The 19,722-nt window shown below is 42.2% G+C and overlaps 2 protein-coding genes across 3 annotated transcripts in view; both read right to left on the reverse strand.

Annotated features, from left to right (window-relative positions):
* The window catches only part of palmdb (palmdelphin b), a 67,896-nt gene that overhangs the window by 22,310 nt on the left and 25,864 nt on the right, over positions 1-19,722 (reverse strand). For both annotated transcript variants that reach the window (XM_069725430.1, XM_069725431.1), the window contains exons 2-5: positions 17,581-17,631; positions 13,299-13,379; positions 11,702-11,832; positions 8,340-8,454 (exon numbers count right to left, since the gene is read on the reverse strand). In XM_069725430.1, coding sequence (XP_069581531.1) covers positions 8,340-8,454; positions 11,702-11,832; positions 13,299-13,379; positions 17,581-17,631 — 378 coding nt within the window. The remainder of the gene's footprint in view (positions 1-8,339; positions 8,455-11,701; positions 11,833-13,298; positions 13,380-17,580; positions 17,632-19,722) is intronic.
* Positions 1,446-6,859, reverse strand: LOC138637009 (palmdelphin). Its single transcript, XM_069725426.1, has 2 exons — positions 5,150-6,859; positions 1,446-2,683 (listed from the first exon to the last, which is right to left on the reverse strand). The coding sequence occupies exons 1-2, from the start codon at positions 5,157-5,159 to the stop codon at positions 1,446-1,448; spliced, it is 1,248 nt and encodes a 415-aa protein (XP_069581527.1). The 5' UTR covers positions 5,160-6,859.

Consider the following 19,722-nt stretch of genomic DNA (forward strand, 5'->3'; position numbering starts at 1 on the left):
CACAGAGAGGAACCCAACAATTCAAATATTCCCATGAAAGCAACAGCTGGAAAGACGAACTCCTTTTTAACAGGACGAACCCTCTGACAGAACCATATCCAGAGGTGGAAAACATCTGTTAACAGAACCAGAACCAGAGGTGGAGAACATCTGTTAACAGAACCAGACTCAGGAGAAGATCTGCCTGATCCAGGTGAAGGGCGGCACGGTGGTGCAGTGGTTAGCATTGTCGCCTCACAGCAAAAAGGTTCCGGGTTTGAATCCGGTCCTGGGCCTTTCTGTGCGGAGTTTGCATGTTCTCCCTGTGCTTGCGTGGGTTCTCTCCAGGTTCTCCAGCTTCCTCCCATCATCCAAAAACATGCACCTCAGGTCAGGTTACCTGGCGCCGCGCTAGTGGCAGCCTGCTGCAGCAGCCCCCCCCCCCTGAGAGCCCCCCTGCTGTAGCGAAGAAATTTCCCCTCTGGGAATTAATAGAGTACTATAAAAAAAAAAAAAAAAAAAAAAAAAAGTGAGGGGAGAGCAGAGAGAGAACCCAGTTGGCACCGTTCTCCAGTGGTCACAGTGTCTGTTCTGTGGTTTAGGTGTGAAGACATGTCAGTCCAGTAGAGGGTGTTAAAACGCTGCTTCATGTTGATTTGAGAGTCAGTGGAAACACACCTGTGGACCTGTTGTACCACTTCAGTATGAGTGCACCTAACAGACATGCAGTAGGTTGTATTACTGGTGTCAGTGAAATAAATGAACATCACTGTCATCGTTAGTAATGAGGAAGTCTTTTTAATTGCAGAGGAACAGCACACCGTCAGTTATCTCACACAGCTGCAGCAGAAGTTCAAACATCAGCACGTCTTCCTTCAGTTCATCCCAGAGGTGTTAGTGGTTGATGTCAGATTCTTCCACAGCAAACTGGGAGGATGTATTTCTTCTTGAGCTGCTTTGGTGAACAGTTGTATAGTCAAAGACTAAACACACAACAAAGCTGGGAAGACACTGTTTCTGAACAATATCACTGTGCTGTATTGTTCAGATATCCTACATTTGAAGTAAGCGACTTCGACTAAACCCGGAAAACAGATCCAGACAAAGAGTAGGGTCTAAATCCACTTCCATTACTTTAGTCCTTTAGTGTAGCTCAGTAACCAGCATGACTTCATCTGTCTGTAGAGCATTGATGCAAGATTTTACCATCAAGATATCACATCTAACTCATAAAACATCTATAAAATATAACATTTGAGTGTTACAAACTGTACTGTTTAGACTTGACACTGTGGCCACGTTAATGTGTAATGACACTAAGACTTCCATTTTAAAATGATGTCCACAGCATGAAGGACTAGAAACAAAGAAAGAGGAAATATTCACCCTTAAACCTGCTATAATCATTCCTTTTCTACTTTCACCTTCCACCCAGTTTCTGTATCATCTCCCTGTTGAACAGAGCTTCATCTTCTCCATATTGATGTTGCCCGTGTTTGCCGGCTCAACCCCCCCCGCCCCTGCATGTAGGGACTGTGCTTTCCAGGCTTGTGGATGAATGTTGGTTTGTGGAGCTCTAAATCATCCCAGTTTGTGACTTCGTCCTCAGTAACGCCGCCACAGGCTTGGACCTCAGCTAAGCCTAGTTTGGGTTGGAAGACTTTGCTCTTGTATCCCTCTGGGTGGTATGAAAGATACTCCTCTCTGTTACTTTCATTTTCAAGATACTTATCATCATCATCATCATCATCATCATCATCATCTTCACTGTTGCTGATGATCACCAGTTCAGCCTGGATGTCTTCATCCTCCTCGTCCGCAGCATTCTCGTAGCCCATGAAGATCATGGTGATGGTTTCTGATTGGAGCTGCACTGGCAGTGTGTTGACGAGGTTCACCGACGGAATATCGTCTGAACAGAAGGGCGAATGTCTGTTAAAATCAGAGGAGCGATCTGTGAAGATATCGGGATCGACTTCAGATTTCTGGCTGGCTAATGATGGACTCTGGCTATCTGTAACCCTGTAGACCGGCTGTTGGGCTGCAGGCATTCCTTCAGGCCGAACTTTAATCGACACAAGTGCTGCTGCGTTTTCACGGCTCACATCTGTCTTGCTGTTGGTGAGTCCTTGTGGAGCTTTAGCACTACAGTGTAGCTGTGAACATAGATGCTGGAAGCAGGGCAGCTGAGCTTCTTCTCCAGATCTTTGGACTCTTGAAGTGGAGTCTTGACGGATGAGGCAGGGTGTTTGGTTCCGGGGTTTCTGTTCCTCCATATCTTGACTGGGCAGGTTTTCCTCTTTGAGGATTTGACCTCTGTTTCTGGATGAGATCGTGCCCTGCGTGGGGCTGGGTGTTGGGCTTAGCCTTAATGTTTTAGCTGGTGTTCTGGGTGTCGACGGTCTGCTCGTCCCTGAGTAGGGAACAGAGTAGACAGGTGGATGGTACTGGACCTCGGTGGACACCTTCGTATCTGTGGCCTGACGCAGGAGCTCTTCTACCTCTGTGAGCGTCATCTCTCCGACGGCTTCATTGTGGACATCTGCTCCGTCTGGCTGCAGCGCATAAACAGACTTACGTCCATCATCGAACACCTTCATTCCCCTCTCTTCAAGAGTTTCTGGGGTGATAGTTGCTGTCGATACCACCTGACTTTTGCCTGTTTTCTTATCATGTTCCACACTGATCTCCATTGCAAATGTAGCTGGAAGGGAGAAAAGACATAGATGCAGAGTTAAGATGTAGACATTTTATTTTAACATGATATCAGGCAACAAATAGGAGCTGAAGCAGTTAACAGATTTATTGGTTAATTTTTTAGAACATTCATTAGAAATGTTTTTCTTACTTAGAAGAAAAAAATAAAAAATCCTTTGGTGCCAACTTCTTAACTGTACAATTTTTGTCCTGACAAGACGTCCTCTATTGTGACAGAAATTTTTACTATTTTCTTACTTTTTAAAGACAAAACAAAGAACCAATTATTTGAAAAAATAATCATAAGATGAATCCTTGATTGTACTCCAGTGTGTTTTGAGCAACGTAAAATCTCAGGAACATGTAGGTGAAATGAGTTTGGGTCAGATTACTGAGAATGAACTTAAAACCAAAGAAAGACAGAAAGAAGAAAAGATGGGAACATACTAATCGTCTAATACTGGAAACTGACTGCAGATTAGATCATTTGTTTACTTAATTCGATAATATTTTGATACAGCACAGCCAAAATTGACAGAACTAGTAAACTCTAAAGTGTTTATCAGTGGATTGAACTGAAATTGATGAAAAGAATAAAGTTACCCTCTAACTCTACTTTACATGATATACTGGTGAAAAAATGCAGACATACAAAACCCAATAAACTGCAGCACCATTGCTGTATATATGCTGAGTTGTGTTTGTGCGTTGGTGTCTGTGGGACTAGCAAAAATGCACACAAAACCTATTGCACAATGTCATGCAAAAGCTCTGCAGCTCCGCTGTCCTGGAATATGAAGACAACAATTTCCCGTCACTTCTTCACAGACAGTTGTTTTTAATAAATAACTGAATTTCTTATGTTTCCTTGAATTAGCAAAACATATTTAATGTGGAACTCACAAAAATATCAGTGGGCTTCAGTCCTTTGTTTTATTTTAATTAACTTTGCTTTCTGTGATGTATAAATTTGGTGAAGGCATGAAATGATGTTGTTCTCTTTTAATCAAAATTTTAAATTACAACACTTAAAGTATCATAAAGGAACTAAAGGGTTTTTCTGTCAGACAGTTGTATGACTCACTGAAAAAAAATCAAGCATCATTAAATCTATGACGTTTGGATCTTTCCAAATTAATTAAAATTCAAAATTATTCTGCGAATCTGTTCAAAACACAAAACATTGTACATTTATATAGTACACGCAGCCAAACTTCAGAGGTACACCTATATAACAAACAATGATCAACAACCCTGTTTCTGAAAAAGTTGGGAGGCTGTGTAAAATGTAAATAAAAACAGAATGCAATGATTTGCAAGTCACATTAAATCATCTTTTTATACCCAATGATGTTACTGATCTGTTGCCATGGTAACATGATTAATTGGTCCACCAGGTGTTTTTTTTAGCGTTATACAACTTTCCCAGTCTTTTGTTGACCCTGTCACAACTTTATAGAAACGTGTTGCTGAAAAATGAGCAGATCTTTTTCATAAAACAATAACATTTCTCAGTTTTAACATTTGATATGTTGTCTTTGCTCTATTTTCAATTAAATATGGGTTTATATGATTTGCAAATCATCACATTCTGTTTTTATTTACATAGCATCCCAACTTTTTTGGAAGCAGGGTTATATTTTATTTACTCTGTTCCAATTTAATGCTGAAGTGGGAGGATGAGTCACTTCCAGAATCTTTTCCCTAATGTTTTCCCCCTTTTGAAAATATAGGAATATGATATCAAGTAATTATAATACTATTTGTTATTATTATTGTTATTATTATTATTATTATTATTATTATTATTATTATTATTATTATTATGGAAGTCCACCGTATTAATGAATGCAGACTCATTGGAGTGTCCTGGATAATTACACAAGACAACAGCCTTATTTCATGGATGTTGTTTCTAAATGTTTGAACTTGTCTATGTGGTGCATCAGAATAACACTCAGGACTGAGTCTTATATCAACTGTTTCTGTGGTGAGAATGCCAGTTGAAGCAATGAAATATATTCAAATATTTTAAATACATTTTAGTGTCGTCACGCTTCTCATTTCCCATCATGCCCAGTCCTGAACTGGGCAGTTTATTTTTTAACTGTTTGCAGTGTGAGTTGTGAACATGGTGGTTTAGGTCATTTTCATTAAGTGTGGGTTAATAGTTGTAACTATTAGTGAAATGTTACATTTCATTAGCCGTGCTCCTCTCTGTGAGAGTCGGAGTACCAAATGTCTTAGAGAATCAACATACTGAGCAGAGCAGCTAACCTTGGTCCAAAAGGCTGCACCATTTGCTGACTAGATAACAGACCACTGGTTAGCATATAAAATCTGTCAACATACATCCCATCCTGCTAACATATTAACATATTCTAACAGTTTTAGGCTCAACCAGCAATGCATAAATAGTTTTTCAGCCTGTAATTGTACCTTTCTTAGTTTCGATGCTACCAGGCATACGTACAGGAGGACATTTTATTGGTGCCAGAGGGATGAGAGACGGGATATCTGGGAGTGCTGAGGGGACATGATGTGTCACGTCTAAGGAGAAAATATGACCAGTGAAATAAAAGACAGTATAATAAAAGCCAAGAGCAGTCATGATTGTAAGAAATATAAGATATTATTATATCACTGAGTAACAATCATTACAGTTATGGTCTGGTGCTCATGTTAATTCTTTAAACACATCATTCTTTACTGGGATTTTTAAAGACTTCGAGTAGAGATAAATAAGGAAATTGATATCAATCCTATACAGTAATTGTGGGTTTACAGGCTGCTGTTAGCTCAACATCACACTGACATGCACCAAGCATCTTATTATGGAGGAGCACAGGTGAGTAAACATGTAAAAATAGCAATTTGTTTTGGGTGGATGGACAAACGGTTCATCAAGAAATAATTTCAAATGTTTTCAAGAATTGATGTACCTCGTTTAGTCTTGTATATGAATTGAACATATATGACACCAGTGTTTATTTATGACTTGTTGGTAGGTGTGCTGTTGTTATGCGTTCTGTCTGATCCGATTACAGGTGGTCAGCTCTCAGCTCACACCTGGCATTATGTGACATTATATATTTTCTGTTGGAAAATGTCTGAGCATTGAACTGTCAGACTCGACCAGATCACATCAGTTAATTATCCGAATTCAATTATTTCCGACGGTTGGGCTCTGGATAAATGAACTGTGTGAGGGGGTGGGGCTCAGATCACATCTCAATGTGTCCTCAATATGACCTGGGTGTGTTCACACCACAGACTGGATATAAAAATGGTCCTAGCTTCCAGGTCGGAACTAACTACCACTGAGGGCCACTAGGGGCCGCCTCCAAAAACGCTCCAGTTCAACTTCTCTCCTGGAACACAAAGTCAGTAAATGAGTCATTATGGTGTCATTAGATGAACTCTCTCCTTCTGATCAGAGTTCTGGTCCTTCTGTAAATAATTCCTCATTCATTACATATTACGACTCAGACACACATATGTTTGGGCGGGGCTGTTTGATTGACAGGCCTGGGGCGCAGTCAGGCTTCTGTAGGTAGGCGGAGCATATTAAAGCACTTTGAGCTGCATTTCTTGTATGAACGGTGCCATACAAATAAAGTTTATTATTATATTGTGGATCAAATTCGTTCCACCCTTCACTTCTCCTCAGCTCATCCAACTGCTGTCACCGCTGGCATCAAAAATCAAAGATGGCGGCAGCTGACAAAGTTGAATTTGAGGTTTTCCAAAGAAAAACTGATGGGCAGCGTCACGGTTGGCTGCCGCTCAGTTCACACCTAGACTTCAAGCTCTGCTTGTAATTGGATCACCCAGAAGGCATGTTGATGCAGGTTGGAAAAGCTTCTCAGACACAATGGTCAATTATTCTTTTAACTACAATCGCTTAAATAAAATCCTGAATTTCAGAGCTAATAAAGCCGGGGATAAAATACATTTTTAATATAGAGTACATTGCATTGTATCATAATCTGAAAGTAATAAGATACCAGTTAATGTTGTCTGTCTGAATGATAAAAATGAAGGTTAGAAATTAAACTGAATATTAAACATTAAGACAATTTGCACCATTAACATTAACATGATTTATTAATTCATATCTGGAAAATAATCTCAGATCTATAAATATGTTAATACGTATTATTTTAGTTTTCACCAAAAAAAATTCAACAAAAGTAAATAGAAATATGAACCAATAAATTAATCAATCACAGCACACATAGTTGCAGAAGTGTTTACCTGGCTGGAGGTCTGCGTTTATCTCCTACATGTGAAGACAGACAGTCGAAGGTCAAAGAGAGACGCAGGACGTCCACATCACAGCAGGGTGTCTCATTAAAGTCTCAGGTTACTGTGAGTCTACATCCAGTAAATCATGCATATTAGTTCAGCATGTTAGGACTTCATTTACCTGCCACCTTATTCACTCTGCCTCTCGTGAACCAAAGCTCACCCACACAGTCCTCAGAGAGACCATCTTGTTAGAAACAAGCAGAGATTAGAGGCGGAGCCACAACAGCACGGCGGGAGTAAAATTCACTGATCAATTCATTTGAGATAGAAAACACGAGAATCTGTTCACTGAGATGAAACTCAACATCTCTTATTACCACAAACTTTCTATAACTCCCGCGGACTTTGTGAAGTTGACAAGAGTTTGGTGATGTACGCTCATACTGCTGCTGTATGAGCTTCAAAATTCATTTGAACAAACTGTTGATTTAAATCATTTCCAGAGTTTATTTTGTTTTTAGGATGAACAGATTTACACGTGGAGGATATAATATAGCTGTAGTGCATATTATACAATACTATCACACACACACACACACACACACACACACACACACACACACACACACACACACACACACACACACACACACACACACACACACACACACACAGACAGACAGACAGACACACACACACACACACACACACACACACACACACACACACACACACACACACACACACACACACGCACACTCTCAAACACACACACAGACACAGACACACACACACACACACACACACACACACACACACACACACACACACACACACACACACACACACACACACACACACACTCACTCACTCACTCACTCACTCACTCACTCACTCACTCACACACACGCAGACACACACAGTATCAAACTGTTTTGTAAAACGTTCTGTTTGTTATTGAATTTAAAAGAAACATTCCTGCTTCATGCCAGTATTATTGTCTGTAGTGTGTTAAGTGTGTTGTTAGTTGTATGTTGTCATGTCTGTCTATGTGAAATCACAATAATGTCACAGGGACAGGGAAGGAGCCTTTCTCGATCATTTACATAACGAAATGCTTAATTAATCAAAGTTGATTACTCATTTTGATAAAACAACACATTTCATAGATGAAAAGCAACACATTGAAGAAGTGAGAGGCATAAATGAAAAGCCTTTAAAGTACACGATGATGTTTTTGGTGTTTGTGACATCACAACTTTCCTCCCATCAGGAAACAGTCAGAGATGTTTGTAAAGATAAATGTTGGTTAGTTGTCATCACTCAGGTGATTCATTGTGTCGCAGCAACACAACCAGCAGCACATGAGTGTGTCAGCCGATGACTGAAGCAGAGCCGAGTCAGCAGCTTACCTTGATGATGTCCTCGGTTGTCCTCTCCACCTCCTTCAGCCGCTTCAGAACAGCTTCTTCGTTGGCCGAGACATTGAGCTCTTGTGTTTCCAAGTCCTTGATCTCTTTCTCAATTCTGTCTCAAACACAAATGAACACGCTGATGAATGAAAACACACTTCGCTGAGCTCTTCCAACTGCTACTGGTTTCAATGGATTTTTTTTTCACTTGTATTAGTAATAATTATTATTATTATTATTAGTAATTTCTTCCAGAAAACACATTTGTTTCAAACTGGTCTGAAAACAAATGGACGTTAAACTGAAAATCAGGATGTTTACATGTTTTAAATGTCTATAGATCTGTACTTCACGTGGATAAATGGCAGTGACTCTCTTCAGTGGTGCTCAAGTAGATTATTAAATGTATTACGATTATTTATTATGGTGACGGTTGTTTCAGATGGTTTCATTGTTTCATCAGAGTTCGCTCGGTTGAGTACAAGTGATGGCAGGTGGTCAAATATCAGTTATTTGGGCTATTATTATTACTATTATTATTATTATCATCATTTCCCAACGTTTCCTTCTATATGTGCAAATACTGGATATTTCATTCGCAAGTTCTTATTCCTACATATTTAGTGTTACTACTAAATTAAAATTGGCTGAATAAATCAGTTGACAGACTGATAATATATGAAATAAAACTCTCTGAGGCTTCTGTCTCCACTTACAAAAGGTGCAGAATGGTTCAGTCCACCCTGCTGCTCCATCAGCAGGGTGGACTGAACTAGAGTCATGACCTTCACAGAGAAGAGATCAGAATAGCAGAAGAAAAAAGCAGGACAATAAAGAAAGGTGAGCGGAGTTGATAGTTAGGAATGTTTAATGTCAGCAGTTTTGAATTGAATTTGAAGGCAGGAGACAGACATAAAGAGAAAGTGATGGGACCTGTGATGGGGGGAGGGAGGACCCAGGAGATTTAATACTAAAATACATGAAACATACTGAAATTGTTCATACTATCATGTGTTAGCTTGCACTTATTAAGAAACATTTTTTTGTCTTCTTGTTTCTCCAAATAAAGCACAACTCGAGTGGAGTAAGTTAAAATGTTCTCCATGTCAGGGTTAGACAATTACGCTAGTATTTTTTTTAGCTTCATGTTAGAGCTCAGGAAGGATGAATAAACATCATCTGCTAAGTTTGATCCTCATTCAACCATAAAAAGCCAACAGGCTTCAGTTATAAAGAAATCTCAAATGATTCCCACCTGCTAAATATATGACCTTTATTTAACCAGGTAGAATCAATTGAGAACCAATTCTCATTTACAATGATGACCTGTCATTTGATAAATGAACGGTTCGTTAGTGACTTCCTTAATAATTAAACAGACCGTGCTATATGATTGCTTGTTTGGGGAGCTTTTTGGTTCCCTCTCCGTTGCTAAATTCTCAGCTTGAGGAAGTTCATGCTGTGTGGATCTCCCTTCTTTGTAATGTCTTGAACACTGAATGTGTATCTGCCAATGTGTTGAATGAATGGGATTTAAAGACTATTAAAAGCTCTTATTTTGACAGCAGATGCATTCTTTGTTTCTACATTATAGTCACAGACTGTCTGTACATCACTTTTACACTTTTTCACTTTGACCCCCAAAACAGAAAGAAAAATAGATTTAAATCTAATATTTCTGCAGGATTATTATCACAGGAAGTCAGAACATAATACTCTTTATCAGGGAGTTGTTGGAAAGAAAACTGCATTGTTCTCGGTAAAAACTCGTTGAAATCCTGGGAGGACTGACGATCTTTTATTGATGAATGTCCTCTTAGAAGAGTGCAGTGTGTCATATCCGAGCTGACAGAGAGGATCCTTAGGTCTGCTGTTGATTGATTGAGTGATAGCTTGAGTGTTTGAGTGATTGATTGATTGATTGATTGATTGATTGATTGATTGATTGATTGATTGATTGATCTCATACGTGTAGTAAAATAGAGCACAATGTGGGCCAAATATCAGTGAAGAAGGATTCTGCAGGGCACTATGGTTTTACTGGAGATATGTGTTTGGTAATATTTTTTTTTATAAATAATGACACATTTGAATAGAAATGTTGTTAAAAATATACAAATACTGACTCTCACATTCTTTTATAAGGAAGAGCCTACAAAGACCAACACAGCCTGTTCATCCCCACACAGTTTTTAGTTTAAAGCTCTCCCTCCTCACAGGTCTCTGTTTTCATTTGTTGACAAGCTGCTGAAGCTATATTACATATTTTATCATATTGTATTTATGGATGTCTGCTTGAAATTTTGAAACATGTTAAATTTTTTTCACATCTTTTACTCTATTCATATCTTAATTTAACATTTTGCCCTATGATCATGTGATTATTGTAAAAACTAACAGGAACCTTTGAAATTTCTGTTGAAAAGTATTGATGAAAAGTAAAATGCTGATTTTGTAATGTTGGGTCTTTTATTCTTATATGCAGCTCCTGGTGACACACCACTTCTGTGTTTCTTGTTTGAACTTTGAGTAGCAACTCCAGTTCATATCATAGACACTGTGTGGCCGTGTCCAGTGGGGGACGTTTCCAGTGGGGGATGTGTCCAGTGTGGAATGTGTCCAGTGTGGAACGTGTGCAATGGGGGACGAGTCCAGTGGGGAACGTGTCCAGTGTGGAACGTGTCCAGTGTGGAACGTGTGCAATGGGGGATGAGTCCAGTGGGGAACGTGTGCAGTGAGGAACATGTGCAGTGGGGGACGTGTCTAGTGTGGAACGTGTCCAGTGTGGAACGTGTCCAGTTGGGGACATATCCAGTGTGGAACGTGTCCAGTGTGGAACGTGTGCAATGGGGGACGAGTCCAGTGGGGAACGTGTGCAGTGAGGAACGTGTGCAGTGGGGGACGTGTCCAGTGTGGAACGTGTCCAGTTGGGGACGTATCCAGTGTGGAACGTGTCCAGTGTGGAACGTGTGCAATGGGGGACGAGTCCAGTGGGGAACGTGTGCAGTGGGGGACGTGTCCAGTGTGGAACGTGTCCAGTGTGGAACGTGTCCAGTTGGGGACATATCCAGTGTGGAACGTGTCCAGTGTGGAACGTGTGCAATGGGGGACGAGTCCAGTGGGGAACGTGTGCAGTGAGGAACGTGTGCAGTGGGGGACGTGTCCAGTGTGGAACGTGTCCAGTTGGGGACGTATCCAGTGTGGAACGTGTCCAGTGTGGAACGTGTGCAATGGGGGACGAGTCCAGTGGGGAACGTGTGCAGTGGGGGACGTGTCCAGTGTGGAACATGTTCAGTGTGGACGTGTCCAGTGGGTGACGTGTCCAGTGTGGACGTGTCCAGTGTGGACATGTCTGAGGTTACCTGAGGATGTTGCTCTGCAGCTCGTCACTCTGTAGCTGCTCCTCCTGAGCCTGCACCCTCATGGCCTCTTGTTCCTCCTCTGACTGCTGACTCAGCCCGTCCATCAGCCACTGTTCCCTCAGAGCCTTCTTCTGTCAATCAAACACAGATAAACCTTTACAGGAAACAATATATACATATAACAATATCATTATTCACTTCTCTGTTCACATGTTGAATGCTGTTAATCTCTGGTGACCACCTGCTGTCTCTGTCTGTCTCTGTCTGTCTCTCTGTCTGTCTCTATCTCTGTCTGTCTCTATCCCTGTCTCTCTGTGTCTCTGTGTGAGAACATCTTAGACACAAGAGACAGTGAGCAGGGGGCGGGGCGGGGGGTGACAGAGAGGACAGAGAAGACATAAACAAACTGCAGGAGAGAAAACATAAATATGAGAGAAAAGCAGTGCACCATGTGAGGTCCTCCAGCAGCCATAGGTCTAGGACAGTATATCTAAGGGATGGTTCAGGGTCATCTGAGTCGCTGATAAGGAAAGTGTGATCCTAAAAGCAGAAAGGCTTTCTGCCTCCTCAACTGAAACAGCTGTTTCTACAGGAGGGGTTCTGAAATTAGCAGATACTATTCTTATTATTAAATTAATACAATTAAACAATTCAAAAATTAAATAAGATGATGTATGAGCAGTTGGAAAACTTGACTCATGCTTTTGCCCTGCAATCTTTATGCAGATATGTAGCAGCCTGGTTAGCATTCACCTATCAGAGTTACAATAAGCACCATGTCTCCACCTGTATGTGTCTGTAAGCTCTGATCTATCACACTGTAATATATGCAGATACAGTAGAGGACTGAATTTGGCTCTATACTTCCTGACTTCATTTTGGACTTTACTGCCCCCTGGTGCTCATATCATCACTAAATACTGCTTTAAACCAAACTAAAAACATATTAATTTAATAAAACATATTACAATAAATGGAGCCAAACAGCTGACAACAAGACATCCAGCAGGCCCTCTGAAGTAATTATGGTATAACATGTTTTTTTTTATTATTAATGTATTATTAGGCATATTTCTACTCCATGGTTCATTTGGAGCAGGACTTAATTGAGAAATGGGTCTTTTTCTTGTTTGTGCAGCACTGAAGCAGCTCGAAAGGGGCCAGCCTGAGAAGGCAGTTAAATGTATACATATATATATAGATGCATACATATCGATCGACATCATATTTATTTATATTTATTTCAAGTATTTATTTTCGTGCTTTAGATTAGACATGACGAATATGCAGAAAACGTTTGCTGTGGCCTTGTTGGCCAGTAATCACTCAGTAACCATTATTTACATTAGATATTATATTACAGTGTTGGAACATTATTTGTGCAAAAACACAATGTAGAAAGCAAGACAAAACACATAATTAATGTTCATCAAGAAAAAAGGTGGGTTGTTTTCTTTAAGACAGTAAATTAATTTATTTAAGGAGTCGTTATGCTCTGTTTAATGTCTGTCATTAATTACATGGAATAAGATATTAGAAACACACTCTGACACATTGTGGGAACATTTGTTCCTGGAGGTTGTTTTTGACTAAATACCTTTATGTACTGGAGTTTTAATTTCTCCTCTTCAATCTGTCTCCTCTTCTTGGCGATGTCCTCCTGGAGTCTTCTTTTGTCCTGTCAGGACAAATCAAACACAAGTTTACCTTGTGAACATTTTACAGCCTGGAAACTATTCCACCTGTTCTCTGGTCAGGACGACACAAGAACCTGCAGAAAAACTTCAGCTGGCAGCTGGACCCCAACTAACCGAAATAAGTCAGGAGACACGGAGCTTAATGTGTGACCCACCCTACCTGTCATGTGTGTGTGTGTGTGTGTGTGTGTGTGTGTGTGTGTGTGTGTGTGTGTGTGTGTGTGTGTGTGTGTGTGTGTGTGTGTGTGTGTGTGTGTGTGTGTGTGGTTTTTTGTGTGTGTGTTGTGTGTGTGTGTGTGTGTGTGTGTGTGTGTGTGTGTGTGTGTGTGTGTGTGTGTGTGTGTGTGTGTGTGTGTGTGTGTGTGTGTGTGTGTGTGTGTGTGTGTGTGTGTGTGTGTGTGTGTGTGTGTGTGTGTGTGTGTGTGTGTGTGTGTGTGTGTGTGTGTGTGTGTGTGTGTGTGTGTGTGTGTGTGTGTGTGTGTGTGTGTGTGTGTGTGTGTGTGTGTGTGTGTGTGTGTGTGTGTGTGTGTGTGTGTGTGTGTGTGTGTGTGTGTGTGTGTGTGTGTGTGTGTGTGTGTGTGTGTGTGTGTGTGTGTGTGTGTGTGTGTGTGTGTGTGTGTGTGTGTGTGTGTGTGTGTGTGTGTGTGTGTGTGTGTGTGTGTGTGTGTGTGTGTGTGTGTGTGTGTGTGTGTGTGTGGGTGGGTGTGTGTATGTGTGTGTTTGTGTGTCCATTGTTTGTGTACGCGTGTATGTGTGTGTGTGTGTGTGTGTGCGCGCGCGCACCTGTTCACTACAGCCTCTTTAAAAAATCTGATTAGATCTTCTCCACACATTGCAGTCATTTAATGATGGACATGTTTCCCTTTGATAATCACAGACAGACAGACATGGGTGTCACCAGTCACTAGTCACCAGTCACCAGTCACTAACATCAAAACACACTCTGTTTGTCCCCTGACTGGTTGCTGGTGGCTGAGATTAGCTGGTGGATCCAGGATCAGTGTGGTACTAAGCTGCAGTGAAAGGAGATCTCCAGCTGACATTTGCTGCTATTTATAGTCCTGTCTGTCTGTCTGTCTGTCTCTCTGTAGGTCTCTGTCTCTCTGTCTTGCTCTGTTTGTCTCTCTGTCTCTCTCTCTCTCTCTGTCTGTTTGTCTGTTTGTCTCTGTCTGTCTCTGTCTATCTGTATATCTCTCTTTCTTTCTGTCTGTCTGTCTCTCTGTCGGTCTCTGTCTCTGTCTTGCTCTGTCTGTCTCTGTCTGTCTCTTTCTCTCTGTCTGTCTGTCTGTCTCTGTCTGTCTATCTGTCTCTGTCTGTTTTTTTCTCTGTCTGTCTGTCTCTGTCTGTCCTTCTGTCTGTCTCTCTGTCTTGCTCTGTCTCTCTGTCTTGCTCTGTTTGTCTCTGTCTCTCTCTCTCTCTGTCTGTCTGTCTGTCTGTCTGTCTCTCTGTCGGTCTCTGTCTTGCTCTGTCTGTCTGTCTCTCTGTCGGTCTCTGTCTCTGTCTGTCTCTGTCTGTCTCTTTCTCTCTGTCTGTCTGTCTGTCTCTGTCTGTCTCTGTCTGTCTATCTGTCTCTCTGTCTGTTTTTTTCTCTGTCTGTCTGTCTCTGTCTTTCTCTGTCTGTCCTTCTGTCTGTCTTTCTCTGTCTGTCCTTCTGTCTGTTTGTTTGTCTCTCTCTATCGGTTTGTCTGTTTGTCTCTGTCTGTCTGTCTGTCTGCCTGTCTGTCTGTCTGTCTGTCTGTCTGTCTGTCTGTCTGTCTCTGTCTGTCTCTCTTTCTGTCTCTCTGTCTGTCTGTATGTCTCTCTTTCTTTCTCTGTCTCTGTCTCTCTATCTCTGTCCACTAACCCAGCTTCACACCTTAACCTGAACCCACTGATGTCCCCAGCTGAAGCTCCACCTCTGAAGCTTGTTCTCTCTGGGTGATGTCCTGTCATCCTGCAGCTTCACACCCACACTGTTTATTTCTTAGACTCTGCTCGGTAACAACTGCTGCTTCAGTGCTGCATCGTTACATCTTGCACAGACTAAATATCGCAGCTCTGAATCATTGAGATGCAGTCATTCATTTCTCTGCATTTCTATGCATCAGCAGTTACATAACATGGCTGAGAAAAGACATTAACTGTTGAACCACGACTGAGTTTTGACTTAATTCTGCAGATTAGCCACATATTCACCTAAGATATCATGACCTAAATAATTTATTGAATTTCTGATCACTGGCCAAACTCCATGGCAGTCTTTTGTCCCATAAATGAAGAATATGAACAGAAGCACAACTTTCTGAGGTCCCTCTCTGGCAGCAAAGCGGTGACTGCATTGAGAGCTGGTGTTGCAAAGATGGCTTCATGTTTCCACATAACTTACAATCTTCTCCGGCTAACAACAGCTTCAACAATGGCAAAAGCAAAGACCGAAGTATTCTGAGCGCGACATTCATATCAAATGATTGTGCACCTCACAGTTTACATTCAATACCAAGGTTCATAAAGGTCCATAGCCACACAGAAAGACAAGTGTCTCCTTTACAGAGTAAAGTAATAGTGTGTTGGTCTGGTGATGAATTAAAAACAACAAAACAGTTCCAGGATAATAATGGCAGTAAAAGAAGACAGAGGAGTGATACGTGTACAATAGTCAGGTCTTTAATACTTCAATGTGTTCGTGGAGTTACAGTCGGTCCTCCTCTGCTTATGGCCACGAGGACATTGATGTGATGACACATGAAGGGCAAATTCCACAATATTTGTTATTTGTAAAAATGCATTTGACAGTTGAACTGAAACTCATGAGGCTTGAAATTTAGTGGGTATCTTCCTTATTACAAGAAAGACTATAAGATCAACACTTGACTGTTGAAGCCTCATTTAAACTTCACCTGGATTTGAGAAACTTTCTTTGTGGATTATCTTCTGTTGAACTGAAAAAGGTGAACTTATTTCAATATCAATACTCATTTAGGCTGCGGTCTAATGAAAAAAAAACCTCTCAGCTAACCAACCAACCAACCTACCTACCTACTTACCTACCTACCTAATGTCAGGATCCCTGTCTGACCCTGGTGTTTCTCCCTCTGTTTGGTCCCCAGTCACTTCTCCTCATGTGTGCTGTCAGTCCCTTGTCTGTTTGTTATTGTTCCCCATGTGTTCTGTGTCCTCTCCCTGCCTCCTGTCACCTCCCATGGCCACGCCCCTCACCGGTCTGAGCAGCTGCCACCACTCTCCTCAATCACCACCTGCAGGTGGCTCATTTCCCTGATCACCTCCCTGGACTATATTTATCCTGCCCCTGCAGTCATCTAGTGTCGGTCCATATTGCGAGTTCCCGCTAGTCACTGCAAGTTATGGCAAGTTACGGCCAATCATACCAGTCCGTCAGTTTGTTTCTGTTCCTGTGGCTGTTCCCGCTCCTGCTCCTGTTTCTGCTCTCGTTCTGCAACCCAGTCAGTGCTCTCAGTAAGCGCTCTCAGTCGGAGCTCTCAGTCCGAACTATCAGTCAGTGCTCCCCATCTTGTCTGATCTTAGAAGCTAAGCAGGGTCGGGCCTGGTTAGTACTTGGATGGGAGACCGCCTGGGAATACCAGGTGCTTCAGTGCTGCCAGTCAGTGCTGCCCAGTAACTCCAGCAGCCTGTTGCCACTCGCTGTGGAGGACCTCGGGATTCCCCCAGTGGAACCACGCCCCACTGCCTGTCCATCGGTCAGTCAACCGTGTTTACAGATCCTTGCTGCCAGACATTGCCCGGACCATAGCTCCAGTGAGACTTGGTGGAGCTTCCCTCCCAACACGGGAGGAATAAGACTCTAGGTACCACCCCCGTGTTCAATAAAGACTGAGTTTTTAACTTATACTTGAGTCTGTGTGCCTGCGTTTGGGTCCTGCTACACCTGACCTCATAACACCTAACCAACCAACCAACCTACCTACCAACTAACCAAACAAGAAAGAAATCAACCAAACAAGCAACCAAAAAACCAACCTACCGACCTACCTACCAACCAACCGACCAAACAAACAAACAAACAACTAACCAACCGACCAAACAAACAAAAAAACAACCAAGCAAACAAACAAACAAACAAACAACCTGTAGTTCAAGTCAGCAAAGCACCAATTAACATTTTACACAGATGATTTATTTCCTGGCTTTGTGTATCACTGCTGGGAGTGAAGGACTGAACTTTACCGTGATGGCCTGCAGCCTCTCCTTCAGCAGGTCGGCCTCCTCCATGTTAGCCTACAGGACACAGAGCACAGAACAGGGAATGAACTACACCAGAACATGACAAGACAAAACCCAAGTAATATTTCAAATAGGGACAAAATTCTTACCCTGGTCTCTACAGACTGTATTTATGTCCAAAACCTTTCATGCACTAGTTTGTAAAAACAGCAAATGAGAAACAAAACTGTCCATCAGGTGGAGATAATGATGAAATGAAGCTTTCAGCAAGCGTTCTAATTCTACACCCATTATTGTCACTACAAAGCCCTACAAAAGGGGTGATCATAGACAAGTAGCTGGACTGGTCAAAGAACTCGGAAGCCATCTACAAGAAGGGCCAAAGCAGCCTCTATTTTCTGAGCAGGCTACGGCCCTTTAACATCTGTAGGACAATGCTGAGGATGTTTTGAGTCTGTGGTGGCCAGCGTTCTCCTGTATGCTGTTGTTTGCTGGGGCAGAAGTCTGAGAGTGGCTGACACAAACAAACTAAACAAACTGATCCGCAAGGCCAGTGATGTTGTTGGGGTGGAGCTGGAGAAAGAAGGATGCTGACTAAAAAGCATGGCATCTTGGACAACAACTTCCACCCACTTGACAGGCTGTTCAGAAGCACTTTCAGCAACAGACTTATGACCAGATGCACCAGAGGAGGTAATTCCTGCCGGCAGCCATACACTTTTTAACACTTCCTTCAGAACATCAGATGTGCACACAATGATTCAATAGATAGGCCGGCCTCATATAAAGTTATATTTTTTTCAGTTTTTAACGATTTGCACACTTTCACATTTTTTCTTTTTTAACTATTATATTTATTATACATGCTCTTACCTATATTTATTTTATGTATTATCTTGTTTCTTCGTAAAGTCTTTGTTCTTTCTGTCCTGGAGCAGACGTGAGTGAGTGTAGCATCACTATTTCCCTGTGGGGATTAATACTGTATTTCTGATTCTGATTTTGCCCCACCATATCCCAGGTGTGCAAAGAGTTTAGCTTTTTTTGTGCTTTTTTTTTGTACTCAGATGCAGGAGGTACATTGGCATCTAGGTGCAGCGTAAGGGTCTTTTTTTCACATTTGCAATGAGTTGCAATTTCCGTGGCTCATGAGTGATTGATGGAATAGCACGACAAGGGGTGAATCGGTAAAGATGCAGTATAGTGCAATTATAGTGTCAATTGTTAACTGAACTTGTGCCTCCACCAGCTCCAACCAGGTGTAAGTGCAGCAGTGTGCAGAATGAACATGAACAAACCATCCAAAATCCTACAGAAAGTAGACCTATCCCAGACAGTAGACCTATCCCAGACAGTAAAACTATCCCAGACAGTAGACCTATCCCAGAGTTGACCTATCCCAGAGTAGACCTATCCCAGTCAATATACCTATCCCAGACAGTAGACCTATCCCAGACAATAGACATATCCCAGACAGTAGACCTATCCCAGACTAGCTCAGCTGCAGAGGGGAGAGAGTGGGGGAGTGGTTCAGGGAACGGTGCATGGAAGATGTAATGTGCACAGCTGAGACGAATGGGGAATAATGAGCACAGCTGATCGGGATATGGACTGATGAGCTCTCCCCTATAAAGTGAGCAGGGAGAAGGAGGCTGGAGAGGAGAGTGAACACAGGAACGTAACAGTGCTCGGGGAACGGAGCAGAGTGTGGGCACGGTGACTGGGAAGGATTTGGAGGAAATAAACCCTGTTAACAGCAGAAACCTGTAGCTGAAGTGTCTTTTGTTGGAGGAACCCACTATCCATAACTCAAGACTTTTTACACTGGCGCCCAATGTGGGGCCGGCAAATGCAGTACGACAGGCAGTATTTGGAGATGACAGCGCACCTGGTCATCGCGCTGGGTCAAATGTTAGGGGGGATCGCAGCAATGCAACGCGATCAGGCTGAAGCGAACAGACGCTTCAGGCCCAGGCGTAGCGGCAAGCTCGCGCACTGGAGCAGCTTGCGGCCCGGCCCGCTGCAGCTCCGCTGGGGCCATCGGTATTATTGGGGGTGACATTGCACAAGATGACTCTGGCAGACGAGGTCCAGTCCTTTCTGGATATGTTCGAGGCAATGGCGGGGGCGGGGGCGGGGGCGTGC

This window comes from Brachyistius frenatus, unplaced genomic scaffold (assembly GCF_029030835.1).
Source record: "Brachyistius frenatus isolate BFR_SWC_R1_liver_20210118 unplaced genomic scaffold, ASM2903083v1 Contig_423, whole genome shotgun sequence".
NCBI classification, from domain to species: domain Eukaryota; kingdom Metazoa; phylum Chordata; class Actinopteri; family Embiotocidae; genus Brachyistius; species Brachyistius frenatus.